Source organism: Arthroderma uncinatum, assembly GCF_011692745.1.
Source record: "Arthroderma uncinatum strain CBS 119779 chromosome Unknown scaffold4, whole genome shotgun sequence".
NCBI classification, from domain to species: domain Eukaryota; kingdom Fungi; phylum Ascomycota; class Eurotiomycetes; order Onygenales; family Arthrodermataceae; genus Arthroderma; species Arthroderma uncinatum.
Window position 1 is genome coordinate 2,543,422 of NW_022983866.1, and position 24,671 is coordinate 2,568,092.

Consider the following 24,671-nt stretch of genomic DNA (forward strand, 5'->3'; position numbering starts at 1 on the left):
AGCGAACACGCGCGACCGCAAGCTGGTTTTATGTATTAGCCGTGGCGATTCTAACAAGACCAATAGTTATGTCGAGTAGGAGCGCTTATAGATTACCCCAAATTTAAGACCACCGAGGGCTTCCCCGATTAAAGTCTCGTATCCGTCACAGTGGTGATAATTAGCGCTGACTCTGATCTTCGGACGAAACGGGCGTGGAAGGCCAGAGCCAGGAAATGATGCATTATTGAAGGACTCGGCATAACTCAGGGGTATATACAGCCACAAAAGGACCACCAGAAGCTGCGTCAGAGCACTGTAACGTATCGAGCTTGACCTTGTCATCCTTAGTGATGCAGTCTGGAATCTCCGATGAGCGGTATCTTAAGGCGGAGAAATCTGGGAAGTGACAGGCACTCTATTTATTAACACAGTACACGGAGCAAGAAGATGAGAGGCAGCCTCCAGCCAGCTTCTCGTCAAGCCATGCTGCGCTGCTTGCGCATTGTGACCATGTATCAACGCCATGATCATCTTGCGGGGCATGTCTTGCGCGCTATACTGCGCGAAGGAGGCAATGGAAATGGTGACAATGGCCCAAGGGGGGGGATCGAGCGACTGGGTAATCCTATCTTGCTGCGACAAACGGCCCCCTTTGTGTTGGGTTTAGGATGACATAGAGCTAATTTGTATTGGAAACGCTCTGCTGCTCGCGACTCGCGACTGGCAACAACACCAACGCAATGGAAGCACCCAAGCAGCCGTCTGAGTGACCTGTTACTCAGGGGCCGACTCGAGATGGTTGGTATCAACCTGGAGTTTGAAGCGAGGTCGCCAGCTTTTATATCCAGGTGGAGAAACCATTATTCCGATAACTAGTTAAGTTACTACAACTTGTATCTTGGATCAAATACTCCATGAACATACAAGAAATTGATAGGACGGCACGTACATCTACACTGTCTTGGGGCATTCTTGAACTGTTTAATGGGGAATTGGATTTTTTTCAAATAAACTGATAAGAAGAAATGCACACTCATAAGCAAGCGCCACACACTGAGGCAATGATGTTAAGTCCGCCCTACCCCTTAATACTGTCAGGGAGGGCTGTCCCTGGCAGGTCCGTCGTTGAACGTGGGTTCGCTAAGCCCGGTAGCCCAGTGATTCTTATGGAGGTACATTGCTTTTTCATGGAAGAGTCAGCTCAGAGTCTTAAAGCTAAGCAGAGGTAAGACGGTAAGAAAAGAATATCTTACCAAGCACAAAATATGCAAAGTTGTCTAGGTGAGGCTTGTCAGCATGGCACATTCGCTTGGGCTCAAATAATAGACTTACCGGCATTCTTTAGAGCATTATAAGCATTGTTTGTTGCATGGTATATAACCTCTCGCCAGTAATACCCTTTATCTTGCCCCTTTAGATCAACTATCATGGCTGTCAACATTGAGTAGCGACGAAACGCACATATTGAGGGGGTATGGGTGTCGAGAGGTACGCAAAATAAGCCAGGTACTTACATGTACGGTGGTCCACCTCAAGAAGGATTATCGAATGAGATAGCTCATGAAGGAGAACGACGGGCGTGCTGGCGTCACGGATCTGGTCCAGGTGTACTCCATTATCATACCGCCTTACTGGAGCCAGTAGATCAAAAGCTAGATTACTACCAGCGATGAAGCGGTCTAGGTGTCCAGGACACATTTTTATAAAGTCCGTAGACCCGGTAGGTTGAGCACGTATCGACGCAATGAGAATTTCGTTTTTGCAAAATGCCAGCTCATGCATTCGTAGCCATTGCTGGCCACCATCTTCTGCCGGCCGAACGTCCCACCAGTCAGACAGATGCTCGGGGGCTGAGTAGAATATATCTTAGTTTTCAAGAACAGTGGAACTCCCGCTGACATGGACTTGCTGAACTTACTCGGTGTATCGGGTGGCGGCGTACCGGGCGGTGCAGTCGGACTCATATAATCCTCACTGCACCATACATCAACCTTATGGCTGGGGATGCGACTTAGAAGTTTATCTAGCATTTCTGTGGCGGGTTTTTAGTAAGGGATGTTTCTCCGGTGGTAGTAGTTTTATGGCCTAACCCATGACATAATCCACTCGGCGGAACCCTAGATATCCGTCTTCAAATAGGATCTGTCCATAAATAGTCTCAAAGGTGTATAGAGTTGAGCGATCAATCCCGGTCATCCTGGTGCCGCCGTTTGGGTGTTTTTCCAAAAATGTCTTTAGGGTCCTCAATCGAAGGCGCGCCATCGTATACTATGCAATATATATTAGCCTGGTAATACCGCTAAGATCGATACTGGATGGGAGGAATTCTTTTTTTCTTCTTCTTTTTTTTTTGATAGATTACCATGCGTATTAGTCCCCCAAAGTTCCTCAGGATGAAGGCTTCCTGTTGCTGATTGCAGGTGAAGAGCCTGGTTTGAAATCTCATCTTTGGACGAATCTGATGCGGTAAGCCCAAGCCAGGAAAGGATACATCGTTGACGGACTCAGCATAAGTTAGGGATATATGTAGCCACATGAGGGAAGCCAGAAGCATCCTCGAAAAGCTGCGAGCTACTGGAGTGAGCCTTGCCATCCTGCATCAGATGGTGATTCTGTGGAATTCTGATACGTGATCTATGAGCTGAAGGATGTATGGGGGAGGTGATGAGTAGGCAACGTTTTCATTAAACATAATATACAGAAGACGAAGCTCGGTGGGAGCCCTTGGGCTGCTCTCTATCCAGGCAAGCTGTGCTGCGCTCTGCACTGGGCTAGAAGACCCTCGGCTGGGTATATCTGTATATCTGTATATTTGTATATCCGTATATCTTGTGGCACATGTTTGGCTGATGCGCGAAGGGTGTACATAGGTAGTGAACATATTGGCAATGACTGTAGTCTTGTAAAGATATTTTTGGATACTGGGTGACTGGGGCTATAACAAACGCGCTGTGTATCATGGACATATGGCCAACTAGGTACTCCGTAACTAGTTAACTGCTAGACAGCCATTTCAGAGCAGACTCCAAGAGATATCGCCTTCCAGTTATTATAACTAGTCAGTCGGTCAGGTAACTAGATGGAGAAACTGTTGTTCCGATAACTAGTTATGAAGCTAAGTTCCAACTACGCTCCTCGATGAATACTCAACCTTTCACCTCTGGCTATACAAGATATTGATATAAGACGCCACGCCTGGTATCTTGTTCCCCGAGCTACCGTCGCCAGAGATATGCAGTATGGGTAACTGTCGAAGCAGGTGTTCGATTTCCAAACGTGAGGTTACGCAGGTTTCGGCCATGCATACAGGACGACATACGCTGCCAGTCGCTCCTTCGCTCAGCAAGTGCTAATTTCACGTTTGCTACTTGCGTGACCAAACGCCTACATGTCCTGAATATAGACTGGAGCTTGCTGCGTGCTCCATGTGGGACATTTTGGCTGGGCATGTCGGGCTATCGCTCCAACATGCACCCCCAATCTCACTACATGTCCGATTCTTTCTCTCCTCCTCCCCCTCCCTACGGTCCCGTCTTACTGCAACCAACTTGAAATTCCGGTTGGAGATATTCCCAGCCGCAAGCTATGAATCATGCCCAGCTGCCTGGAGGACATACTCATAAAATGTGCATGGTTGTTGGTGCGATTTAGTTTGCGGCAAACGGCATAGATGTATCCCTCGGATACACAACTATATTAACCCTCCCTCCGCCTGTTGAGTGTGCTACTCAGTTATGTTGAATGATTTCTCTGCAATGAGCCCTGTTACATTACCCTAGAGCTTCAACTCGGAAGGCTCAATATTTCCCTGGGGGGTACCAACCTACTACCGGACTAGAGGAATCATGAACGTGTTATTTCTTATTAGCTTCCTCTACCTCACTAACTTGACTACTTTACTCGCATTCCCTACGTCTGATAGCACCTGTTCAGCCTCGAAGAAATGCAAGGTCGGTTGCTGTAGCAAATTTGGCAGCTGTGGCTTTGGACCAGAGTTTTGCGGGCCCAAGACCTGCCAGTCAGGTTGCGACTCAAAGGCAGAATGTGGAAGTAAGTAATTCGGAAGGGCGGATGTCAAAATTTGAACTCGTGTCCTTTTTCTTCCTCCGTGCTTTGGCAGGATATAGGGATGGGTAGGCTGTATCTCAATGTTTCAGAGGCTAACTATCCGTAGAATATGCACCAAAGGGACAAGAAAAGTGTCCGTTGAATGTATGCTGTTCCAAGTGGGGGTATGTCTTTACTACAACCCATTACCGTGCATTTTCCCTGCCTCAAAGGAGACTAACATGGCCTCTGAAGTTTCTGCGGCACCTCCGAAGAATTTTGCGGCAAAGGGTGTACTAGTGGGTGTGATAAAATCAACAGGCCGTAAGTGTAGTATGATGTGAAGTCCAACGACGTGCCTTTCTTTTTTACTGATATTCGTACCAGGTCGTGTTCCGGTGATTCTGCAACAAAGCGCTATGTGGGATACTTCGAAGGCTGGAATTACGAACATCCATGCGATACTATTCATCCGTCAAAAATTAACTATAAACCCTGGACGGTAAGGACTGTTCCTCTTTTTGACTATCTTTATAAATATAGGGCTAATATCTGTCCAAACAGCATCTTAATTACGCCTTCGCTAGTATCAACTCAGATCATACCCTTGGTACTATGGGCTATTATTCTCACGAATTTTACCGTGCCTTTACGGGTTTGAAGGCTAAAAAACCATCTTTGAAATGTTTCTTGTCTGTTGGAGGATGGGATGCGGGAGGCAGAGTGTTCTCCAATATGGCTAGCTCTGCCGGTTCCAGGAAAGTCTTCATTGAATCTGTTATTAAGACACTGGCGGAATTCGGATTTGACGGTCTCGATATCGACTGGGAGTATCCTGTTGCGGACGATCGCGGTATGGCTCCTCTATCAATATTGGTTCTCTTGTCGTCCCATTACTGATGATGACTTATTATTTTGTATAGGCGGCTCTAAATCGGACTACAACAACTACGTTCTTCTCCTTCGTGAGCTCAAAGATGCTTTTGGAACGAAGTATGGCCTCACCATGGCAATTCCAGCCTCCTACTGTTAGTATACTTCTTTTGTATGATTGGTGAACGAGTTGTGCTATCTAGTTCATCAACTAACCGTTATTTGCCAGGGTATCTCAGGGGATTTGATCTCAAAAACATGGTCAAGTACGTCGACTGGTTTAATGTTATGAGCTACGACATCCATGGTACTTGGGATGGTCATAGTGCTTGGACGAAAGAAGTTATTAATCCACACACAAACTTGACCGGTAAGCGTTATATAAAGAAGAATTACCATAGGTTTCGAAAGTATGAGCTAACACTTTGGTATTAGAGATATCCATGGGCTTGGATCTTCTGTGGCGTAACTCCGTTCCTGCAGAGAAGGTTTTACTAGGGCTCGGCTTCTACGGACGATCTTTTACTCTCGGTGACCCAAGGTGTAATACCCCAGGCTGTTCCTTCAAAAGAACCGGAGATGAAAATTCCGGTGGAGCTCTCCCTGGCCGTTGTACGTTGAACAGTGGAACATTGTCCGATTACGAAATTAACAGGGTTCTTAAATCGAAATCCCCGGAACTAGTCTACAATGAGGAGGCGGGCGTCAATTGGATTACATGGGATAAAGATCAATGGTATACCTTGTTTCTTTATTTTCATTTTTTACTTGATTTTTAAGCTGATCTTGAACATTGCTGATACAAATTCCAATTAGGGTCTCATTCGACGATGCGAGAACATTAAAACAAAAAGCATCCTTTGCAAATAATTTATGCTTAGGAGGGACTTTTGCCTGGGCGCTTGATCTTGGAGGCCCTGGTACCATGGGTCGGCCTGACGAGCTCAACGGCAACACATTGAGTCTTGACGGGGCGGACCCAGAAGGTTCGGATAGTGGTTCCGGTGATGTTTATCTCTCCCCTGAGATATACAAAATTCAAAATCCCGGAAACGCTTGTATACCTCCTTGCACCTTTATTATGCCTCGACTCACGCTCGACAAAGTCACTACGATCACTTTCCCCCCTTATGTAACCTCCTTGGAGGTCGCGTGGTGGACAGCATCCGCAATCACCCTTCCTGGCGGTGCAATATCGAGTTCGATTTGGCAGGTTAAGACCATTCAAACCACAACGCTTACTATCCCGCCGCTTACAACCTCTGTACTTGACATGTGGAACTGGCCAGTAACCAAATCCGGCCTCTCCTCGACGACCTACGTGGTAGTAAGCAGTATTCTACCACCACCGTTTGTGATTACTAACAGCCTGCCACACAATACCGTGGCCCCGCCGCAGATTACAGGTGGCGGTAACCAAGGAGGCCAGCCTAACCCTTCTAATCCCACTGGTGGCAGTGGCTCCGGTAATGGATCTGGAAACGGCGGCTCGAACAACGGCGGCTCGAACAACGGCGGCTCTAACAACGGTGGCTCTAGCAACGGTGGCTCTAACAACGGTGGCTCTAACAACGGTGGCTCTAACAACGGTGGCTCTAGCAACGGCAGTTCTAACAACGGTGGCTCTAGAAATGAATCTGGCAATGGCGGCTCTAGGAATAATGGAGCTGGAAACAATAGCAACGGTGGCTCAGGAGATAGCAATGGCGGCTCTAGCAACGGCCAGCCCCTCCCAGGTGGTTCTCAATTGACGCCGGGTCGTGCCCCTGATGCAACAACCACCGGAGCTTTCCCTCCCCCAGGATCTGGCGCGAGCAGCCAAAATCCGACTAGCGGACAAGATACTGAAGCAGGTATTCGACCTGCTTCTGATAGATCGACCACTGGGGTATTTCCCCCCCCAACGGCTGGAAAGACCACTACCGACCAAACTAAAAGTCAGCATAGCCCGCCAGCCACTGGTGGTTCGCTCGATGGAATAACCACACTATCTTACCGCCCACCGACTACCCGTAAATCTGGTAACAATCCGACCGACAAACATGATAGCCAGCCAACTTCCAACAGTGGACCGGAGTCAAGTACGGACGGTATTATTCTCCCCCCGGGTAGCCACATCCGCCCTACAGAAAGCAGAGGCTCTGGCTCTCAAGAGAGCGGCACCTCCTCCAGTTTCCCTCCCGGAACTCGAACAATCACGCCACGACCACATCCGCTCACTTCGGAGACCGATAATAGCAAACTGCCAACTGTCTCGTGGACCGAGGGGCCCCCTAGCCCTACCTGTACAAAAGACTGTGGAACGAAATGCGAAGGGCCTTTCTGTGATTGCAAAGGCGATGATTGTGGCAACCATAACAAAGATTTTATTGACCCGAACGACACACACCCGCCCAAAGATACTGACCGCCGAAAATGCTTTGGTCCAGGTTGTGACAAGGGGAATTGCCCTATTGGGCTCAATATCCTTTGTACCAGTTTTAACTGCATTGGTGTAGATTGCAGGCCTGGAGGCATCTGTATCGGCCCTGCCTGTGCCAGGATTCCTTGCGTGGGTATAGACTGCCTGCCGGGATGCAAGGGGCCGAAATGCACGATTCCAACCTGCATTGGCGAGTGTGGTACTCAGGGTCAATGCATTACTTCCGGGTGTCTAAGCTTTGGCTGTACTGGTCCTGACTGTGTGAGGACATGTCCAACCTGTCCACCACAGTGCAATGGACCTAATTGCAAGATCTACCAATGCCAAGGGACGGGGTGTAAAGATGGATTCTGCGAGGGGTCCGACTGCAAACAAGACACTGGAGAATGCGAGAAGCCAGAGACAGCGCCTAGGTGCACAGAGGTCGTTTCTAAATACAAACGATCCCAATCAGTATACTCCAGCACCACCACAACTCGATGCAAAACCGTGACGGCGTGTTCGGCGACAGAGACAACCGTCACGTCCACAACCACGGTTGATGCGGGCAAGATAATCACCATTACAGAGCATTACCCGGTCCATTCGTTGCTCTCCAACGAAGAGTATTCGTCCATTGCAAGGAGGCTTCGTGAAGAGCGAATCTCGCGGGATAAGTCTCGCTTTCACAGGCCAAAAACAACGGTTACGATTCTGGACCCGGGAACGAGGACTATACATTCTCCCCCAGAGTACACGACAGCCCACATACATGATAAGGGTAGGCCTAAGTGTATGAATGATGGGGACGGCTCTGCTTATCGCAGAGAGATCATCCTAGCCGTTAGCGCTTTTTGTCGTAGCAACGACGAGCAGACCATGAAACGAGGCGACGACGCCCGGATGATGACCACTCGTGCGGATTGCAAAGATGGAAAAGACTGTGGAGCGTTCATGACAGTAGGGTTAAAGCTCTCTGATGCAAAGGGATGTGAATCGTTTCTCTTTAACGGACGCGGAGACCGTGATGATCAATGCGGCCAGAATTTCCGAAAGATCACTGACGAGTGTGATACAAGAGGAGAGAACAACAAGAAGGGCGGTTCGTTTTCCTCCGGGTGTGCCATGTGGTTTATCGATATTGAATCGACCAAGTCCTTTATGGCCAGATGGAATGAAGAGCTAGAGCGCCAGAAGAAAAACCACGAGCCCTACCATGTTCCTGCGAGATATAATGTGCATTATGGGGTTGTTGGGGATGCTATCGTAAAACCCAAGCCTGCCCACCCAGTGGACCAGGATGGTGTACTTCACTGTGGACGGAGTCAGCTTTCAGTCTCCCGAGCCGACTTGATTACGGCCATTGGAAAATACTGCCGCGAGATGAATGGCCAATATGTTAAATATCAAGGCCCAATCTTGAAGGTAGGGTACTACGGCGTGAACTGTTCGGGCGCCTCGTGCAAGGGGTATATAGCCTTGCAGGTGGCAAATTCTGAGTATGAGCCGTCTGGCTGCCCCGACTACAAGATAGATGGCGAGGGAACGACCGAGGATCAATGTGGCCAGAATTTCCGACTGGCCGTTGATGGGTGCGGCAAAGACAAGGAGAATGAAAAGGAGAGGAGTGAACTCCAATTCAACTGTATACATTGGAAAATTTTTCTCCTCACTCCGTACGACTATGCTAGGTCTTCTTCTGAGACCGTGATTGTTTAAGACGATCACACTTATGCAAGACTGCATATCAACGATCATGCTATGCCACAGAACCCACGGACACCGGAGACCCGCCAGACTTTGATATTAATGGGATTTGCCAGGAGAATCGACAAATATCCAGAGGAACAGTTCGGCGGGTAAGACCTTACAGTGTCATCAGAGGTTCCAGCCTCGACTGTGTTAGATAGACAAATCCTAGCAGCAATACATCGTTCTCTGGCTCTTAAGACTTTATACTCAGCGTGTGGATAGATATAGAACTAGTCCTGGTATTGGAGAAACCTACCAAAGATGAGAGTGCCTGGATATCAAATATACTATGGCATAAACAAGCCTACTACGAAGACATAGCTATATCAACACGTGACGCAGAGCTATTACACCTGACCAGGGGCTAAACATCGTCCAGTTTGAAACATCTCGCCTTCTCCAGGACATCAACAAACCCAAGATCTATACACATCCAACCCGGTCACTCGCTTTGTATTTATATATCTCCTCGCTCTAATACAGCAGACATGGTATCGGCCACCACCTCCGCCGCGATGCCCTCCGGCAGCTCCCTGTGCGGCACTCCGACGCAGTACGACATCCCCAACGGCGACGCTGCATGCGGTGTCCCGAAAAAGGGCGATCACGTCGACCTCATGAAGACGTGCTGCAATGGCGCTCCCGTCGTGGCATACGATAACGATTGCGCCGTCTACTGCCTGGCCTACAAGCAGAGCGTTGAGGACCTCACAAACTGCCTTTATGCCGGCAAGATCCCGTACCAGGACGCCTGGTGCAACAAGCCCAAGAATGCCACGGCCACCCAGACAAACCTCCCCAGCCAGACCTCCTCCGCCGGCCACAGCTCGTCCTCGTCCCCATCCAAGACCAGTTCTGGCTCGAGTCCAAGCCAGACCAACGCAGCACCTCCGGCGGAGCAGAAGTCCAAGGCCAACATGGCCGTTTCCATCATCATCACTATCGGTATCATTGCCGGCGTCTTTATGTAGACGCCTCCCGCAGTCATGCCAAATTCGATGCCAGTACATTAATCGGGGAAGGGGAGATCTTGTCAATAATTCGGGTCTACGGCGTGTAGTTGTTGGGGGAGGGGGGACACTTTACATACTACCATCTTTCTATTTTCGATTGGGGCTTTGCTGTGATTATAGATCACAGTGCATTCCCAGAATATTATTATACAGTTTTTCTTCTCCGTCAGGCCAAACGACCTTCTTCCAGCCGGTTTCTCAGTATCTATGCTAAAGTAGAGTGATCAATCTGCAGGGCGGGACTGACATCTTCCCAAGCTTTACCGTCGACCTCCCAACACACGTAAAGAGATCTGCTGCTTCCAACGCAAGTTTTCGAACTTCTACAAGGTGGCATATACGATGGCCTCTCAACCAGAAAGCCATGCTTGCGTACCTCAGCTCTCGATGCCGCGCGGCTTCTCCCAGGTCGAGGTTAGCAACTCTCCTCACAAGCCCATTGAATCGAGTGGCCCGACAAACGTGGGAGACGCGACGCTGTGGCGCCCTTATCCGACTCTATAGCCCGTGGGTTTAACGCCGTTCAAAAAAAAATATAGCTAGAGAAATGCACAACAGGCCATTGGACATCTCATCGTCAGCTTCAGCAAGGCCGTCAACAAGGCCGTCAACAAGGCCGCGTTCTCCGTGGAGAGGCCTATCCAGACGACGCAACGAGGTATAGAAGAAGCATACAGCTCCGTGTCCAGGGACGGGCATGGACTCGAACGCCATCATCGTCAGGCCAGGCCGAGTTTCTTCGCGGCTAACAGACCGTTCGGTCGATGAGCGCTGTTTTGCCGTGATGAGCAACGGTAGATATGAAGCCACGGCTGGATATTATACTGCCCGATGGTGCAGATAGTACATGGCGCATGCTGCAGACACATAGGTCGTACCTGGCAGCATCCGCCGCTGCCAGCCAAGTCGATATCAATCCTGTACGCCGTAGCTGCACAAGAAAAAGGGGCCATCCATGTCACTCCTCGCCCCAGGTCATGTGATAGCCCGTATATTAAAATAACCGCCAGGCCCAACGACGTCGAAAGGCTTCGAGTTCATCTGCAGCATCCTTGCGGGCTGATATTAACAGTCTCGCTCGATATTAACTGAGACCTGGCATGGGCATTCTATTCGATACTGGCATGTCTGTATAGCCACCTCTGTATTATCGCCGCGTGCTTCACCGGCTGAGCCTACTTAAGCCTGTGCCCGCCATCCAAGTTGCCCTCTATCACTCTCTCAAACATATCACTCTACCCCCGTCGCCTCTTCACTAAGTGCATGGCCGCAGAGACTGCTACCCTTGTGTTAGCTCTTATATTTTGACGTTTCCCTCCCCAAAAACACCAAAACACCAAGTATTGTCCCTATTAGCTATTTACTTGATATATTTACCTCATTTTTCAGCCTTGGTCTTCCACAGCCATAACATCTCATTCCCCCATTATCGTTGTCTATACGAGGCTTCTTTCGAACCAAACCGTTTAGCATGCAGCTTTCGAGGTGAACTGGCTACAGGCGTTGCATCCACCTGGTTCAATCGTTTTCCTTCTTCTCTCTGTATATTAGCCATGGCACAGGGCTGCAGCAAAGCAGTGCAAACTCCCAGCGCTGACTCTCCAGATAACTCTACCAGCGCAGAGTCGGTTCACACCTATGTCTCGAGCGATGCCTCCGTGCAGGAAAAGACACTTGCAGAACCTCGAGTCGAAGTCGTCGAGGAGAGATACGAGGTGCTCCCTTCAAATGCGGTGCCTTCCACCCCTCCGAGCTTCGGGAACCTGTTCCCTTCCTCCAGAAGACTCATGATCAAACATGACGATACCACGCTTGATGGAAATATGAACCTCCGGGTCACCACGCTTGCGGCGGAGGCTCCAGGGCGTCAGGACGAAACAATATTGTTCCATCTACGCATGTACGATCTTCACGATAAGAAGTTCTCGCTTCGTCGATACTGTCGAGATTCGAGGAGGGAGGTCTGCCATTCCTTGAGAAAGCCTCGGATGCCCAAGTCGAGACCGGGGTCTTCCGGTCATAAACACCTGGGCAATCCCATTTCGGGGTTTCTATCTCATGCAGGTGCCGGCACGAGACCGTCAAAGGGCTCGAGGAGGCCAGATTCAGGATATAAATCGGGAATGGATGAGGATGAGCCCGATGGCGGTCGAAAATCTGCGGGATCAGCGTATTCCTCGAGCAAGCCTCCGTCCGCCAATATCATCCAGTTGGAATTTTCCAACTATGCACATGTAGAGCTCAGGAGGCGGGGTTCGACTGGTTCGAGAAGGTATGAGTTCGAGTACTGGGGTGCAAAATATCAATGGAGAAAGATGACCCGCAATGATGGTGCATCCAAGGAGATCTCATACCACCTTTACCATCCAGCGACGTCAAACCCTGTCGCACATATCATCCCCGAACCCATGACACCCAGAGAGCTTTTGGTAGAGGCACGGAAGGGGGCATGGGTCCCGTCGTCGTCGATGTGGATTAACGACCCGACCCTATACGAGACGATGAAAGATGTTGCTGAGTGAGCGTCCAGAGTCTGAATCCCTTACTACGTACGGCCCAGAGTGTCGTGGCTAACAATGTCAATCGGCATTTTTTTCTCTCATCTAGTGTAATCGTTGCGACTGGCCTCGTGGCGCTTGTAGACGACTGCATCGAGCGAAGATGGCACTCTAGGAGAACCTCCCACCACGCTTCCCCCATGGCTTCTTCGTTCATGAGGAGCGTGGAGTCTGTCACGTCAACAAAGCTCATCGACAAGGTTTTCCATCGACGGAGTTCGACCGGATCGAACAATGCTGGCTCCTTTAGAGAAATGCTAAAGTCGATCAGTCAAGGGACAGCATATTGACAATATTCACTCAAGACATTAGCATAATTGATGTGTCACGACCTTGTTGTCCCTTCGTCTTCGCCTTCGCTTCCGCCTTGCTGTATATTTCCCCAAAATTGTCTTATTATTCAGGAACCTTGGTACTCCTCGCGTTGGGTTGGATCAGAATATCGAAATCCGTGCTCCCCTACTCGCTTCCATCTTTTTCTTGATATATTTTCTTTTCGATGATATTTTTTTTTTTTTTCGATTTTTGGAATGCGTTTTCTGTCCCTTTACGAACGACTGCACGACTGCTGCCAGGGATCTTGCCTAGAATATTTAAAATGTTTGGATGTCAATTGGGTAAAAACGATCACTCATCCATGCAAGTGTTGTATTATTTATATTATTCAATGCAGTTCGCGAAGCGTCCGCTCCTCGCATTTACATTGGTGCTTTTGGTGTCCAATCCATCGGGGAATTTCTTGATCCGCCCTGTAACGAACTAACGAAAAAAAAAAAAAATCAAAATCAAAACCTCTTGGAGGCCCAAAAGGCTAAGACGCAAGAACGGCCGGGCGGCCGGGTAACTAATTCCTACCCAACCAGTCGAAGCAACCCGTTGCCCCAAAACAAACAATTATGAGAGATTGAGTTCTCATCTGGAAGGGAAAAGGAATCAGGAATGACTCAAAGAAGCAGCCAGATCCCGTCAATTGCTGCATTCCCGCCGCAGCTGGCTCAACGCGCGCTGTCAGATGGTGGAATCAGAGCTGTCGTGCTGAGGCTGCAGGCATGAATGCCCAACCGAGACGAAGTGAAAAGAAAAGAGAACGCAGCGAATCAGCACATCCAAGAGGGTTCAAGCCTTCCCTGGCCGCGGGCTTCTGTCTTCAAGGGCTCCATCGCTCTATTTCCCCCCGTTGGTGCCGCGTCTCGCTGCAAGTCGGCCTGGCTGGAACTGCAGCAGGCAAGCGACTTGCTTCATCCTACTCGATGGGCGTTGGCTTGACGTGCTGTGCGTGCATCTTTCACCTTTCTTTCTTTTTTTCTTTTCTTTTCTTTGCATGGAGCAGATATGTGTGAACCTCCATCCATCTTCCCTGCGGTTTCTCTGCATGCTTCTTGCTCCACCCTCCCATGGGAGTCCAATCCGGACGTGGATTTCGCCTTTAGTCAGTCTTTCAATTGACGGACCAGCCACATCTCACGCCTCACGATTTGGCTCCCTGCGATTGCTGGGGGTCCACTCTTCGATGCTGGGTGCTCACGCAGGGCGAGCTACAGTACGGCCTGACTGGACGCAGCGCCGAGATTAAATCTCAACAGCGGTGTTTTTTTTTTTTGGTGCTTTACGGAGTACATGATGCTTGATACTGATTCGGGGTCCTTTTGCCTCCTCTCCAGCGTACCCAACCGGCCGCCTCGTTTGACCTTCCATACATATTATAGTCCACACTCCAATTTTTAAGTTGGTATTGGGATGGATGGGCTTCGATGCCTCACCTTTTTTTTTCGCTGTTCGGCTCGGCTCTCTCCTTTTGGGTCTTTTTCCCTTATTCGCTTGCCCGCTGATGAGTTGGCAGCTACATGCTGGGTCCTCTGTGGGTGATCTACGCTGCCCAACTAACTCAGCCGTTCCCTTAGTGATCTAGGTATTGAGGAGTCATGTCATCATGGCTCACGGTTTCGATGCTGCTGTGTGCGTGTGTCCGTGTGTGCGTGTGTGCGAGACAGTGAGAGGGCACGAATACCTAAGGCGTGGACGGCTAATAACGACCACCCTCGAGACCTCTACCCTGTTGCGGGCTAATCCATGGTGATGTTGCTCACGATGAGTTTCAAGTTACCTATCAGTATCTACTCTGCCCCTCCACTTTCAACATTCCCTTGCGTATTCCCTCCTTTAGGGGCCGCTGGTGGGGCCACCCGGTTGCCCACCATTCTCTTCGAGTCTGTTCTTTTTCTGTCATCTACTCTTGCTTTCCTGCCTTCCCGGCCCTGCCACAGGGTCTGGCTGCAATGCCGGCCGCTGTTCCATGCCGTCTATGCCTTTCCCCAGACATTCTCCCTAGCTAATAATGGAAGCTGGCGTGCCTTCTGGTGATTTCGTGGACGACCAGCTGCAGCGGGCCGGCCCATCTCCCCGTGTTCATCTCAACTCCCAATGGGTACCGTTGTTAATTTATACCTCCCGTTTTTGACTTTGCTATTTGTCTTGCTGCATCCATACGACTGTCCTAAAATCGAATATGGTGAGCTAGCCAGCAGAATTTTCAAAACCTGTGGACCATCGCCTAGCTACTAACTTGTTGACACAATCTCAGATTGCACCCATGCATATGCCAACTCCATTCAAACGGCTTTGAAGGCGAACTGCCCCTCCCCCGGCCCCGGGCTTGCAGGAACGTCGTGATCCTCGACATCCTTGATTGTTCCTTGCCCCCCTTTTGTCGTTGGCACTTTTTTTCCTGTGACTTCGTTGTCCTGTGTTACTTTATAACGAGCTCCGTTTCCATGATATGACATTATATTCATCCATCTGGAATTGGAAAACCTACAGACAGATAAATCTTTTTTTGACAGAAAAAAAAAACATTTCGTCTTGCATCTTGTTCAATATACATTTTATTGCCATTGTCACTTTTAGATTTGATTTTATAGCGTTCATCACAGTGGGTTATCACATTCTATCAACGGATATTGTGGGGTTTAGCATATATGCCAGGCGAGGCCACTGCTAACACGAACTTTCTCCCTCTCAGCCATGGCCGCCAACTGTGCCACCACCCGTGTCTCATGGCAGGAGAAACTCAATGGTATGTCAATTCTAGCCGTATCTCGTGGATCGTGTTGTCCTTTATACTGACCTGGACATACGACCGCAGAGCATTGCAGGCTATCTAAACTCCAAGCTCCCGTCTTCAATCTTGTCTCGGACCGCCGAGGTAGCTATTTTACCGTTTATCCTCTCATCTAGCCTCGACGCCTTCTCCTGATCACATTTCTATATCTCCTTTACCGTCTCATACTTCTTACGGAGCCATCCGACTGTTCCTCCAGCAGGAGTTCGAGTTCTATATAGATGATAGGGAGAACGGCCTGTGTTGACTCTCCATTCTTACAGGTGGCCGCACGGCGTGGTCGAGCAGCGTGAGCATCCAAGGGTCCAGCTTTTCTGCTCGCTATTTCTATGCCGGAGAATTTATCAACAACGCCAAAGAGGACGCAGCTGAGGTGGCCTTCACGCAACTGAACTCGCAGCCGCGGCTGTCTACCGTTCTCCCGGGACAACTCTATGCGCAGCAAAAGTAGCCGCTGGCTCCGGCCTATACTCGGCCCAATTGGCCACCCTGAGACGCCCTCTGCGCTAACGGACTCTCACGAAGCGGCTCAGCCCAGCCGGCGGTGTTGATCTCACGGCATCATCTCCTCCGCGCATCTACTACGCACCTACACATCTATCTCCTTTATATTTCACCCTGATCACGAGGATGCTGTCCTCAGTGTACGTTTTCAGAGATGTTAATTGACGTTATTGGTATTGGATACATAGCCTAGCCTTGGACAGGAGGCATATCAAACAATTCGGGATCTTTCTTTCTAACCTTTTTTCTTATCTTATTTTTATTTTGTTTATTTTTTTGGGAGGAAATTGGCGGCTATTTCATTTTACTTCCTTTCTACGCTGAAAACTTGCTTTTTCCTTATCACTTTATTATATTCGGCTTACCCTGTTCTCTTCGTTTTCGTTACTTCTACCGGTGGACATCAATATGAAGAACGCATTCACCCTTGCCAGCTCCAATGATAAGACGGCTGTTTGTCCGATATAAGCCAGATAAACAATAAGACTCTCCCCACAAGTTCACGGAGGCACACGATGCAGGGTCTACACCCTTGGACCGGATAGTACGACTTCCCGGCCGGAAGTCTCCCGCTTAACGGTCTCTGTATAGATGCCAGCGCTGCATGACCCCTGGAGATATTACGTACTGCAGATGGACGTAGGCTCGTTATCTATATACGTAGTTATACTACGTATATACTTAGTCTGATATGGTTCGGGGCGCAGTATTATGTCGCCGGCGCTCCACCGCGGGCGCTGGTTTCAGTCGTTGCATCTCATCCCTGGAGTTTCGGGATGCGGATTTTCATGCCTCGGCCATGGCGACCGAACCCTTGCATCACCGCACCAGCGACCTCAGCATCGTCGCCGCAAGCCCTCATCCGCCCTCCCACGCCCCGAACGAGCCCTGGCCTAGCATGCAGGCGTGCGATCGCTGCCATCGCCGCAAATCGCGATGTGACAAACAGGTGCCCGTCTGCGGGCCGTGTCTGAAGGCGAGCGTCGCCTGCGTCTACACCGACCGGTCCAAAGAGCCTACGTACCGCAAAGAAGTCGTGGAACGCCTGGAGCGGCGCCTTCGACAGTGTGAAGCCACCAATCGTGCGCTGGCGGCGAGACTGGCGGCCGTCTCACAGCGTAATAACAGCGGCAGCGGCAACGGCAACGGCTCTGAAGTCTCGGTATCAGGGCAGAGTCCGTCGTCGAATCTCGATACCAGCCCGGATCAGGGACGGCAGCAGCAACAACAGCAGCAGCCGAAGCAGGAGGGTGGTGATAACAACGAGGTGACGGACGAGGTCTCGTTTCTCTCTCTGACGGCGGGCGGTGATCGCCAGTTTCTCGGATCTGGCAGCGGAGTGCTGTTCGCCAACCTCGTCCGGGCCACCGTCGACGCAGCTCCGGTGCCCATCTCTACGCCGGCCAGGGCATCGTTCACGCCGCGGACATCGCATCCAGAGACTCCGGTCCATGGCGGGAGCGCCAGTGCCTTCTCGCTGGGCTCTCCGCCTCCCAGGTCAGAGGGATATCAGATCCCGCCGGAGCCGTTCGCGCGAGACCTGCACCACGCATACTTCGAACACGACTATCTCTGCTATCCGTTTCTGCACCGGCCAACCGTCCTGGCGGCGTTCGAGCAGATATACAGCGATTCTTCCGTGCTGGACCGGGATGTCTTCTCCTGCTTCATCTTCTACATGATCCTGGCCATCTCGTCTGTCGACTACCACAAGTTCGACTGGCAGACAAGGCCCGATGCAGAAAACTTCCATGTCGTTGCTCTATCAAAGCTTACGGAGGTGCTACAGCTGGGAGGTATCAAGCCTCTGCAGGCCATCCTGCTGCTTTGCCAGTACCGGATGAGGAGTCCTATCCAGGATACATCAGCCAGTATGTTGAATATCATTTTGTCTATTTTCTTTCAGTTATGATACGGCGGCTAATATAACTAGGTATGTGGCATCTGGTTGGTGTTGCTTGTCGTATATGCATCGAGCAAGGTCTACATCGAGAATCGACTTACCCGGCAAGGCAGTCGCCTGACCAAATGGATCTCGATGCATCAAGTAATACAGTTCGCGCAGAGGTTGGCAGACGGAGTTTCTTCTGTGTCATTGCCATGGATCGGTACGTTTAACTCTTCATGAAGTTGCAAGTTCGAAATGCTCATGCATATCCCATGTTCAGCGTCGTTAGCAATACCCTTGGTAGGCCTGTTGGGATACGGCTATCAGACACGGACACGGCATTGCCCGATCCCAAATATGACCTCGAAGTAAACCCGCCAGAAAGTAGCTTCCACCCTACCACAGACTCCTTCTCTCGCACAGCATTGTTCGTACACATAGTTCGGTACCGTATCATCTGTGGCAAGATCCTCTTCTCCATGGATAACAGCCAGATGACGCAGCTGGATTCCCACGAAGCATCTGCGTTGTCAAAGCGGGACAGCTTAGCTGCAGAACTCGAGCAATGGCGTCACGACACGGCCTCTCTTAACCTGCCTGCCGTGGACTTATCAAGTACAATACCTGGCGACAGGTCAAGTTTCCGTGCCCATGAGTGGTATGAACTACTGTATTACAATGCACTGCTGATGCTGTACCGCCCTTCTCCGGCGCTGCCGGCTGTTTCGTCAACTGTTCCAACAGCAATTCAGACCATATTTACTGCGGCCAAGCAATCCATCACCCTCTACGCACATCTACATCGTTCGAGGCGGATAAATTACACTTGGATCACGCTTCATGCCGTGTTCATGGCAGGCCTCTCGTACATCTACGCAGTTGGCCGACATTTCCGCGCAAAACGCCGACTAGCCATGGGTGGACACGCCGGTACAATGCTCGACGAAGATCCGTCGATAATAGAGATTGTCAACGAGACTCGAGCCTGTTCAACCGTCCTTGTGGCGGTTTCTGAACGATGGAGCGCTATTCGCCACTCACACGAAGTCTTTCACCGTCTCAGTGATGCTGTGCTCTCTGACGCCATCGAGCTATTAAACAACCCTTCCTCGGCGGCCACAGCTTCGGGGCCCCAGCCTCTCCTCTCACCTATGAAGATGGGACAGATGGCGTCTCCCACAAGCCTGCCCACGTCTCATCTTTCACCCATGGGCGGCTCCGGTTTGGACCAATGGCCTCTTCCGGATGCCAGTATGAGTCCCCAACTAGCCGTTGACTCCGTGCTGCGTGACTGCTTTAGAGATCTCCAGCACATGAATGAATATAGCTATGGCGATGACCCGATATGCCGTCTATCACAAGATTGGCTTGGAGAGATTGGTGGAATGGCTTTGGACGCCGTTCACGTCTGGGGAGAATGAGCTTCTGCGACCACGATTTTCTATAACTTTAAAGACACGGGATTCTGGCACCTGCTAAGTCCTCATATTGGTTGCCGATGGGTGAAGAGCGGGCGTTATGCATTTACTACCGGCCTATTCTTGATTTTATAACCATCTACGCCAGGTATTCGCTCGATTGCAATGTACAGCCAACGAACTACACATGCATACCCATTAAATGCATGCGTATCACGGCCCGAAGATATTACGGTACAAACTACGATATTACGAATATATTCATCTAGACTTGGGGCCTTGGATATCATTATTGTGGCAGGCTGGAGTTGGTCCTTGGCCGTACAACTACTCTACATAGTTAGATACACAGTCAACGGACGGATTTGGTTTCTTGAGCTCCAGGATGCATTGGTATATCGACCTGTTTTCGTAGCATTCCTCCTGCCACAATTAAGTAACGAGGTCTAGCATCGTGTCTCAGGAAATTCCAAGTCCGATCGGATATCTAGAAGTTAGTAACAATACATTGCGTTTAACATTACATTTAACGAGTCTATATTGCATTTAACAAGTCTATATATTGCTTTAACAGAGTATCCCTGGTTATGAAGTGTAGGTTGAATACTCTGACGTTCGTTATGCGAGCTTATCGCAAAGTATAAATGTTTTTAAGCTTCAACCACCAAGTTGGGGTCGATTTCGCCTCGAAGACTCACTCGCTTCCATGACACGTTAACCAGCCCAGCTCAATGAGATATCTACGGCGCATACAGCCTCTTTCAAGATTCGGAATACGGTCACCTACATCCAGCTTATCCGTCCTCGTTAAGCCGTATAGTCAAAACGTCATGGCCTCGACGGCCACCGCGGCTGATGGGCAAGGCAGGAGATCGATGCCTTCAGCGTTAACATTCGACCTCGAAGCAAAATGCTCGGTAAATATATGCATTTGCTTTCCTTCTAGCTCCTCCTAGCTTGACTTCTTCAGTTCCACATGCTAATACCCAACCCCGCAGACTACGAAAGCCCGCGCGAGCACCCTTCATCTCCCCCACGGATCTGTCAAACTCCCGATCTTTATGCCGGTTGCCACACAAGCTTCGTTAAAGGGACTGACGCCCGACCAACTTGTAGAGACGGGATGCAATCTCTGCCTGAATAACACATATCATTTAGGGTTGAAACCAGGGCAAGCTGTGCTAGACGAGGTTGGCGGAGCGCATAAATTTCAAGCATGGAATGGCAATATTTTGACCGATAGTGGCGGGTAAGTTTACATCTGGGGCGCTGTATACCGCGCGATGACAGTCAAAGAAGCTATGTGAAGGGTATGTACGTTAAGGTCGGGTGGATTAATGTGTTTATATCATAGGTTCCAGATGGTTTCACTATTGAAGCTTGCGCAAGTGACGGAAGAAGGAGTGCGATTCCTAAGTCCACACGACGGGTCGCCAATGTATGCCTGTTGACGCCATCAGTTGAGCTTTAGCTCCAATCCGGTTGTTGTGCTGTTTGGCTGCTAACTAGCGGACCAGGTTACTTACTCCCGAACATTCAATATCTCTACAAAACTCCATTGGCTCTGATATAATTATGCAATTGGATGATGTCATTGCTACAACGTCCCCCGATCACGCAAGGATGCAAGAAGCTATGGAAAGATCAGTCCGTTGGTTAGATCGATGCATCGACGCACATAAATACCCAGAAAAGCAAAACCTTTTCTGTATCATCCAGGGTGGTCTTGACTTGGAAATGCGCCGACAATGCTGCGAGGAGATGGTAGCAAGGAATACACCAGGAATCGCTATTGGTGGGCTATCTGGAGGAGAGGCAAAGGATGAATTTTGTAAAGTGTCAGATTCCCCCATTATCAGACTCACCCCAATTTTGGATGGCAGCCTGACAGGGACATAACAGTGTCAACGCTTGCACGGATATGCTACCGACAAATAAACCTCGATACGTCATGGGAGTGGTAAGTTAGCCCGTTACCTGTACTACTTCAATTACATTCCCGTCTAACATTGCCTAGGGATATCAAGAAGATCTTATGGTAGCAGTTGCTTTAGGCGCTGACATGTTTGACTGCGTTTTCCCGACTCGAACGGCTGTAAGCCCACAAACCTTCCCCTGCTACCTTCCCCTGCAAAAATATTAACTTAGCCCGCAGCGTTTCGGAAATGCTTTGACGCCGTACGGCACGTTAAGCCTTCGTCGTGCCTCGTTTTCCCGCGACTTTAGACCAATAGATGAAAACTGCAAATGCAAAACCTGCCGACCCAAAGAACAGGGTGGACTTGGAATCACTCGCGCATATCTACATCATCTAGCTGCGAAGGAGACAGTCGGAGCACACCTGTATGCATATAACCCGTCCCCACCCCCCTTAGTTTTCCGTCTTTATAAATATTAAAAATACTAACTGCATGAATAGTATAACGATCCATAATGTACACTATCTTCTTGCAATGATGGATTCAGCTAGACAGGCGATTCTAGAAGACAGATATCCCTTATTTTTAAAGCAGTTCTTTGAGAACTTATACGGTGAGAAATCGAAAATACCCCAGTGGGCTGTCACAGCGCTTCGTGGGGTCGGTATAGATTTATTGGAATAGGAAGAGGTTCGTATATAGGATTTCCTTTTTAGATATGCACTATTGGCGTTTTGGTTACATGCAAGGTGCTTTGTTTGGTTAGGCCCTTCACTCTCTTCATCCGTTGCATACAAATTATTTGGTACAGAAAAACATACGGCAGTAAAGCTATCAATGATAGATTCCCACGACTGCTGATCACCCAAGTCCAGTTCGAGCATTGGAGCGTGGTTCACACTAATTCTGTAATACCGAGTCATGTTAGTGTTACTATCAACGAAGTTTCATGCTTCCTTGGAGATATTTGACCGCCTACTTCTCTCACACATCGAACCTATAATTAGTTAGCTATATGTCGCAGCGATGTTCGAGCCAGGGGTTATATACAGTGCAAAACCCTATACTCTCTGCGCTAGCTCCAACACAGTGGTCTATAACACACTTCCGGAACTACAGCACCCCGTATTAGCATTCCAACAGCATACACAGCTTTCGATTAAATATCACGATCAATTTACTGCATTGTAATCCTAAAGCCATTATTATTAATATCGTCAGCGATGAGATTCTTTAAACAGTTCTATCAATCGTTCGAACTCCAGGGGGGTACACGACTACTTACAGCCATTGCAATCCCGGAGAAAGCGGTGACGGCAGCAAGGAAAAGAGCGGTGAGTTTCATATTTATGATTTGGTTTTGGACTTGAAGTACGGAGTATTCGAAGTTGAGTAACAATATATGGCTTGGTTTGAGAATACAACGGCTCTTGCAGACGGGCGTGGAAACGCCAATACCTTTATATCTCTATTGAGGGGCATGTGGCTAGATCGTTCCCTGGAGACTTAATCTTGTCGCCACAATCTACACCGACCAGTTTCCAGGTGCACATACGTAACCAGTTCATGCCTAGATTGGCCTATGATTATATACTGTCCTACATGAACATGGCGCGAAACAAGAACAAGCACTTCGGCAATTGCCATCTGTGAGACTGTTGTTATCCAAGGCTTCTCACCGCCAAAATCAAGTATAAACCATATAACTGGAGATTTTGGATGAAAGATGCTCCCATGTTGGACCTTGGATCTGATCTTTTAAGTCATTAAATTAGAATTCTAAGATCAGATAAAACTTCCGGGGTTCGGGGCTTTAATCTAATCTAATCAGATAAGATAAGATAAGATCAAAATGAGTCAGCAAAAGAGCCAAACCTTATCACGCGTCACGTTTTTTGCTTTCGACGCGACGAAAAAAAAAGCCATTAAAGCGTCAAAACAATCCTCAACATCCGCCACATATATAGACATAAAGCCGTCACAGACAGCATCGAGCATCAATATGGAAACTCAGGCAGATATCAGCATGGCTACGACTTCATCAAACGGGGGATCAGACTCCAACCTCGTTCTCAACCCACCATCGCAGTCAAGCGGCTCCTCTCCTTCACCTGCCCCGCCTCACGACCCTTCCCATGAAGAACACCAGTATCTCAATCTAATCCGCACCATCATAAACACAGGCGAACATCGCCCTGATCGCACCGGGACCGGCACTCGCTCCATTTTCGCGCCGCCACAGCTTCGCTTCTCTCTCTCCAAACCATCCTCTGACCCGTCCAACCCAGACCCCATCCCTATTTTACCCCTCCTAACCACCAAACGCGTCTTTCTACGGGCCGTGATTGCTGAACTCCTCTGGTTCGTGTCTGGCTGCACATCCTCCCTTCCACTTAGTGAGGCTGGTATAAAAATATGGGATGGAAACGGGAGTCGTGAATTCCTGGACGGTGCTGGCTTGTCGCACCGCGAGGTTGGCGATTTAGGACCTGTATATGGCTTTCAGTGGCGCCATTTCGGTGCCGAGTACATCGATGCAAAGACGGACTATACTGGAAAGGGTGTTGATCAGGTCGTCGAAGTAGTGAGGAAGTTGAAGGAGTCGCCGTACGATAGGCGTATCATCCTGAGTGCCTGGAATCCAGCCGACCTTAAGAAGATGGCACTTCCACCATGCCATATGTTTGCCCAGTTTTATGTGTCATTCCCGCCTCAGAAGGAAGGGGATGAGGGTAAAAGGGGAAAAGGCACATTGTCTTGCGTACTCTATCAGAGATCGTGTGATATGGGGTTGGGTGTGCCCTTCAATATCGCGTCGTATGCGCTGTTGACGCATATGTTCGCCCACGCAGCAGATTTGCATCCCGGCACCCTGATACATACCATGGGCGATGCACATGTCTATCTTGACCACATTGAAGCACTACAGGAGCAGCTCACGAGGGAGCCTACCGAGATCCCCGAGTTGAAGATCCACCGCACCGATCGCGGATCTGGTCAGATGGACGGGTGGAAAGATTCCGATTTCGAAGTGTTGGGATATAAACCGCATAAGCTGATTAAGATGAAGATGAGCGTTTAAACTGACTAGATAATGGGAATATATATAATGGGTGTTGATATATGGATAAAGAGTTAAATTGATTAATCATATATGTCTTAGAAATATTACTTCACATAAATTCGTTAGTATCCAAC

At 49.3% G+C, this 24,671-nt stretch overlaps 7 protein-coding genes across 7 annotated transcripts; 6 read left to right on the forward strand and 1 right to left on the reverse strand.

The window, feature by feature from the left end:
- Positions 1-1,076: 1,076 nt before the first annotated feature.
- On the reverse strand, positions 1,077-2,012 carry GIQ15_06124 (putative Protein kinase; the record flags this gene model as incomplete). Its single annotated transcript, XM_033553541.1, has 5 exons — positions 1,077-1,162; positions 1,236-1,259; positions 1,315-1,413; positions 1,497-1,832; positions 1,901-2,012. The coding sequence occupies 5 exons, from the start codon at positions 2,010-2,012 to the stop codon at positions 1,077-1,079; spliced, it is 657 nt and encodes a 218-aa protein (XP_033404685.1).
- A 2,259-nt stretch (positions 2,013-4,271) lies between these two features.
- Positions 4,272-9,022, forward strand: GIQ15_06125 (uncharacterized protein; the record flags this gene model as incomplete). Its single annotated transcript, XM_033553542.1, has 10 exons — positions 4,272-4,353; positions 4,417-4,531; positions 4,617-4,882; positions 4,953-5,057; positions 5,132-5,272; positions 5,338-5,638; positions 5,719-6,229; positions 6,271-6,314; positions 6,604-7,373; positions 7,653-9,022. The coding sequence occupies 10 exons, from the start codon at positions 4,272-4,274 to the stop codon at positions 9,020-9,022; spliced, it is 3,705 nt and encodes a 1,234-aa protein (XP_033404686.1).
- Positions 9,023-9,543: 521 nt separating this feature from the next.
- Positions 9,544-10,026, forward strand: GIQ15_06126 (uncharacterized protein; the record flags this gene model as incomplete). The annotated part of the gene is made up of 1 exon (XM_033553543.1): positions 9,544-10,026. One exon carries the CDS (start codon positions 9,544-9,546, stop codon positions 10,024-10,026), a length of 483 nt encoding a protein of 160 aa, XP_033404687.1.
- Positions 10,027-11,621: 1,595 nt separating this feature from the next.
- GIQ15_06127 (uncharacterized protein) lies at positions 11,622-12,590 on the forward strand (the record flags this gene model as incomplete). Its single annotated transcript, XM_033553544.1, has 1 exon — positions 11,622-12,590. The coding sequence occupies one exon, from the start codon at positions 11,622-11,624 to the stop codon at positions 12,588-12,590; it is 969 nt and encodes a 322-aa protein (XP_033404688.1).
- Positions 12,591-15,647: 3,057 nt separating this feature from the next.
- On the forward strand, positions 15,648-16,195 carry GIQ15_06128 (uncharacterized protein; the record flags this gene model as incomplete). Its single annotated transcript, XM_033553545.1, has 2 exons — positions 15,648-15,699; positions 16,008-16,195. The coding sequence occupies 2 exons, from the start codon at positions 15,648-15,650 to the stop codon at positions 16,193-16,195; spliced, it is 240 nt and encodes a 79-aa protein (XP_033404689.1).
- Positions 16,196-16,939: 744 nt separating this feature from the next.
- GIQ15_06129 (uncharacterized protein) lies at positions 16,940-19,557 on the forward strand (the record flags this gene model as incomplete). The annotated part of the gene is made up of 3 exons (XM_033553546.1): positions 16,940-18,119; positions 18,182-18,356; positions 18,417-19,557. The coding sequence occupies 3 exons, from the start codon at positions 16,940-16,942 to the stop codon at positions 19,555-19,557; spliced, it is 2,496 nt and encodes an 831-aa protein (XP_033404690.1).
- Positions 19,558-23,475: 3,918 nt separating this feature from the next.
- Positions 23,476-24,555, forward strand: GIQ15_06130 (thymidylate synthase; the record flags this gene model as incomplete). Its single annotated transcript, XM_033553547.1, has 1 exon — positions 23,476-24,555. One exon carries the CDS (start codon positions 23,476-23,478, stop codon positions 24,553-24,555), a length of 1,080 nt encoding a protein of 359 aa, XP_033404691.1.
- Positions 24,556-24,671: the final 116 nt, after the last annotated feature.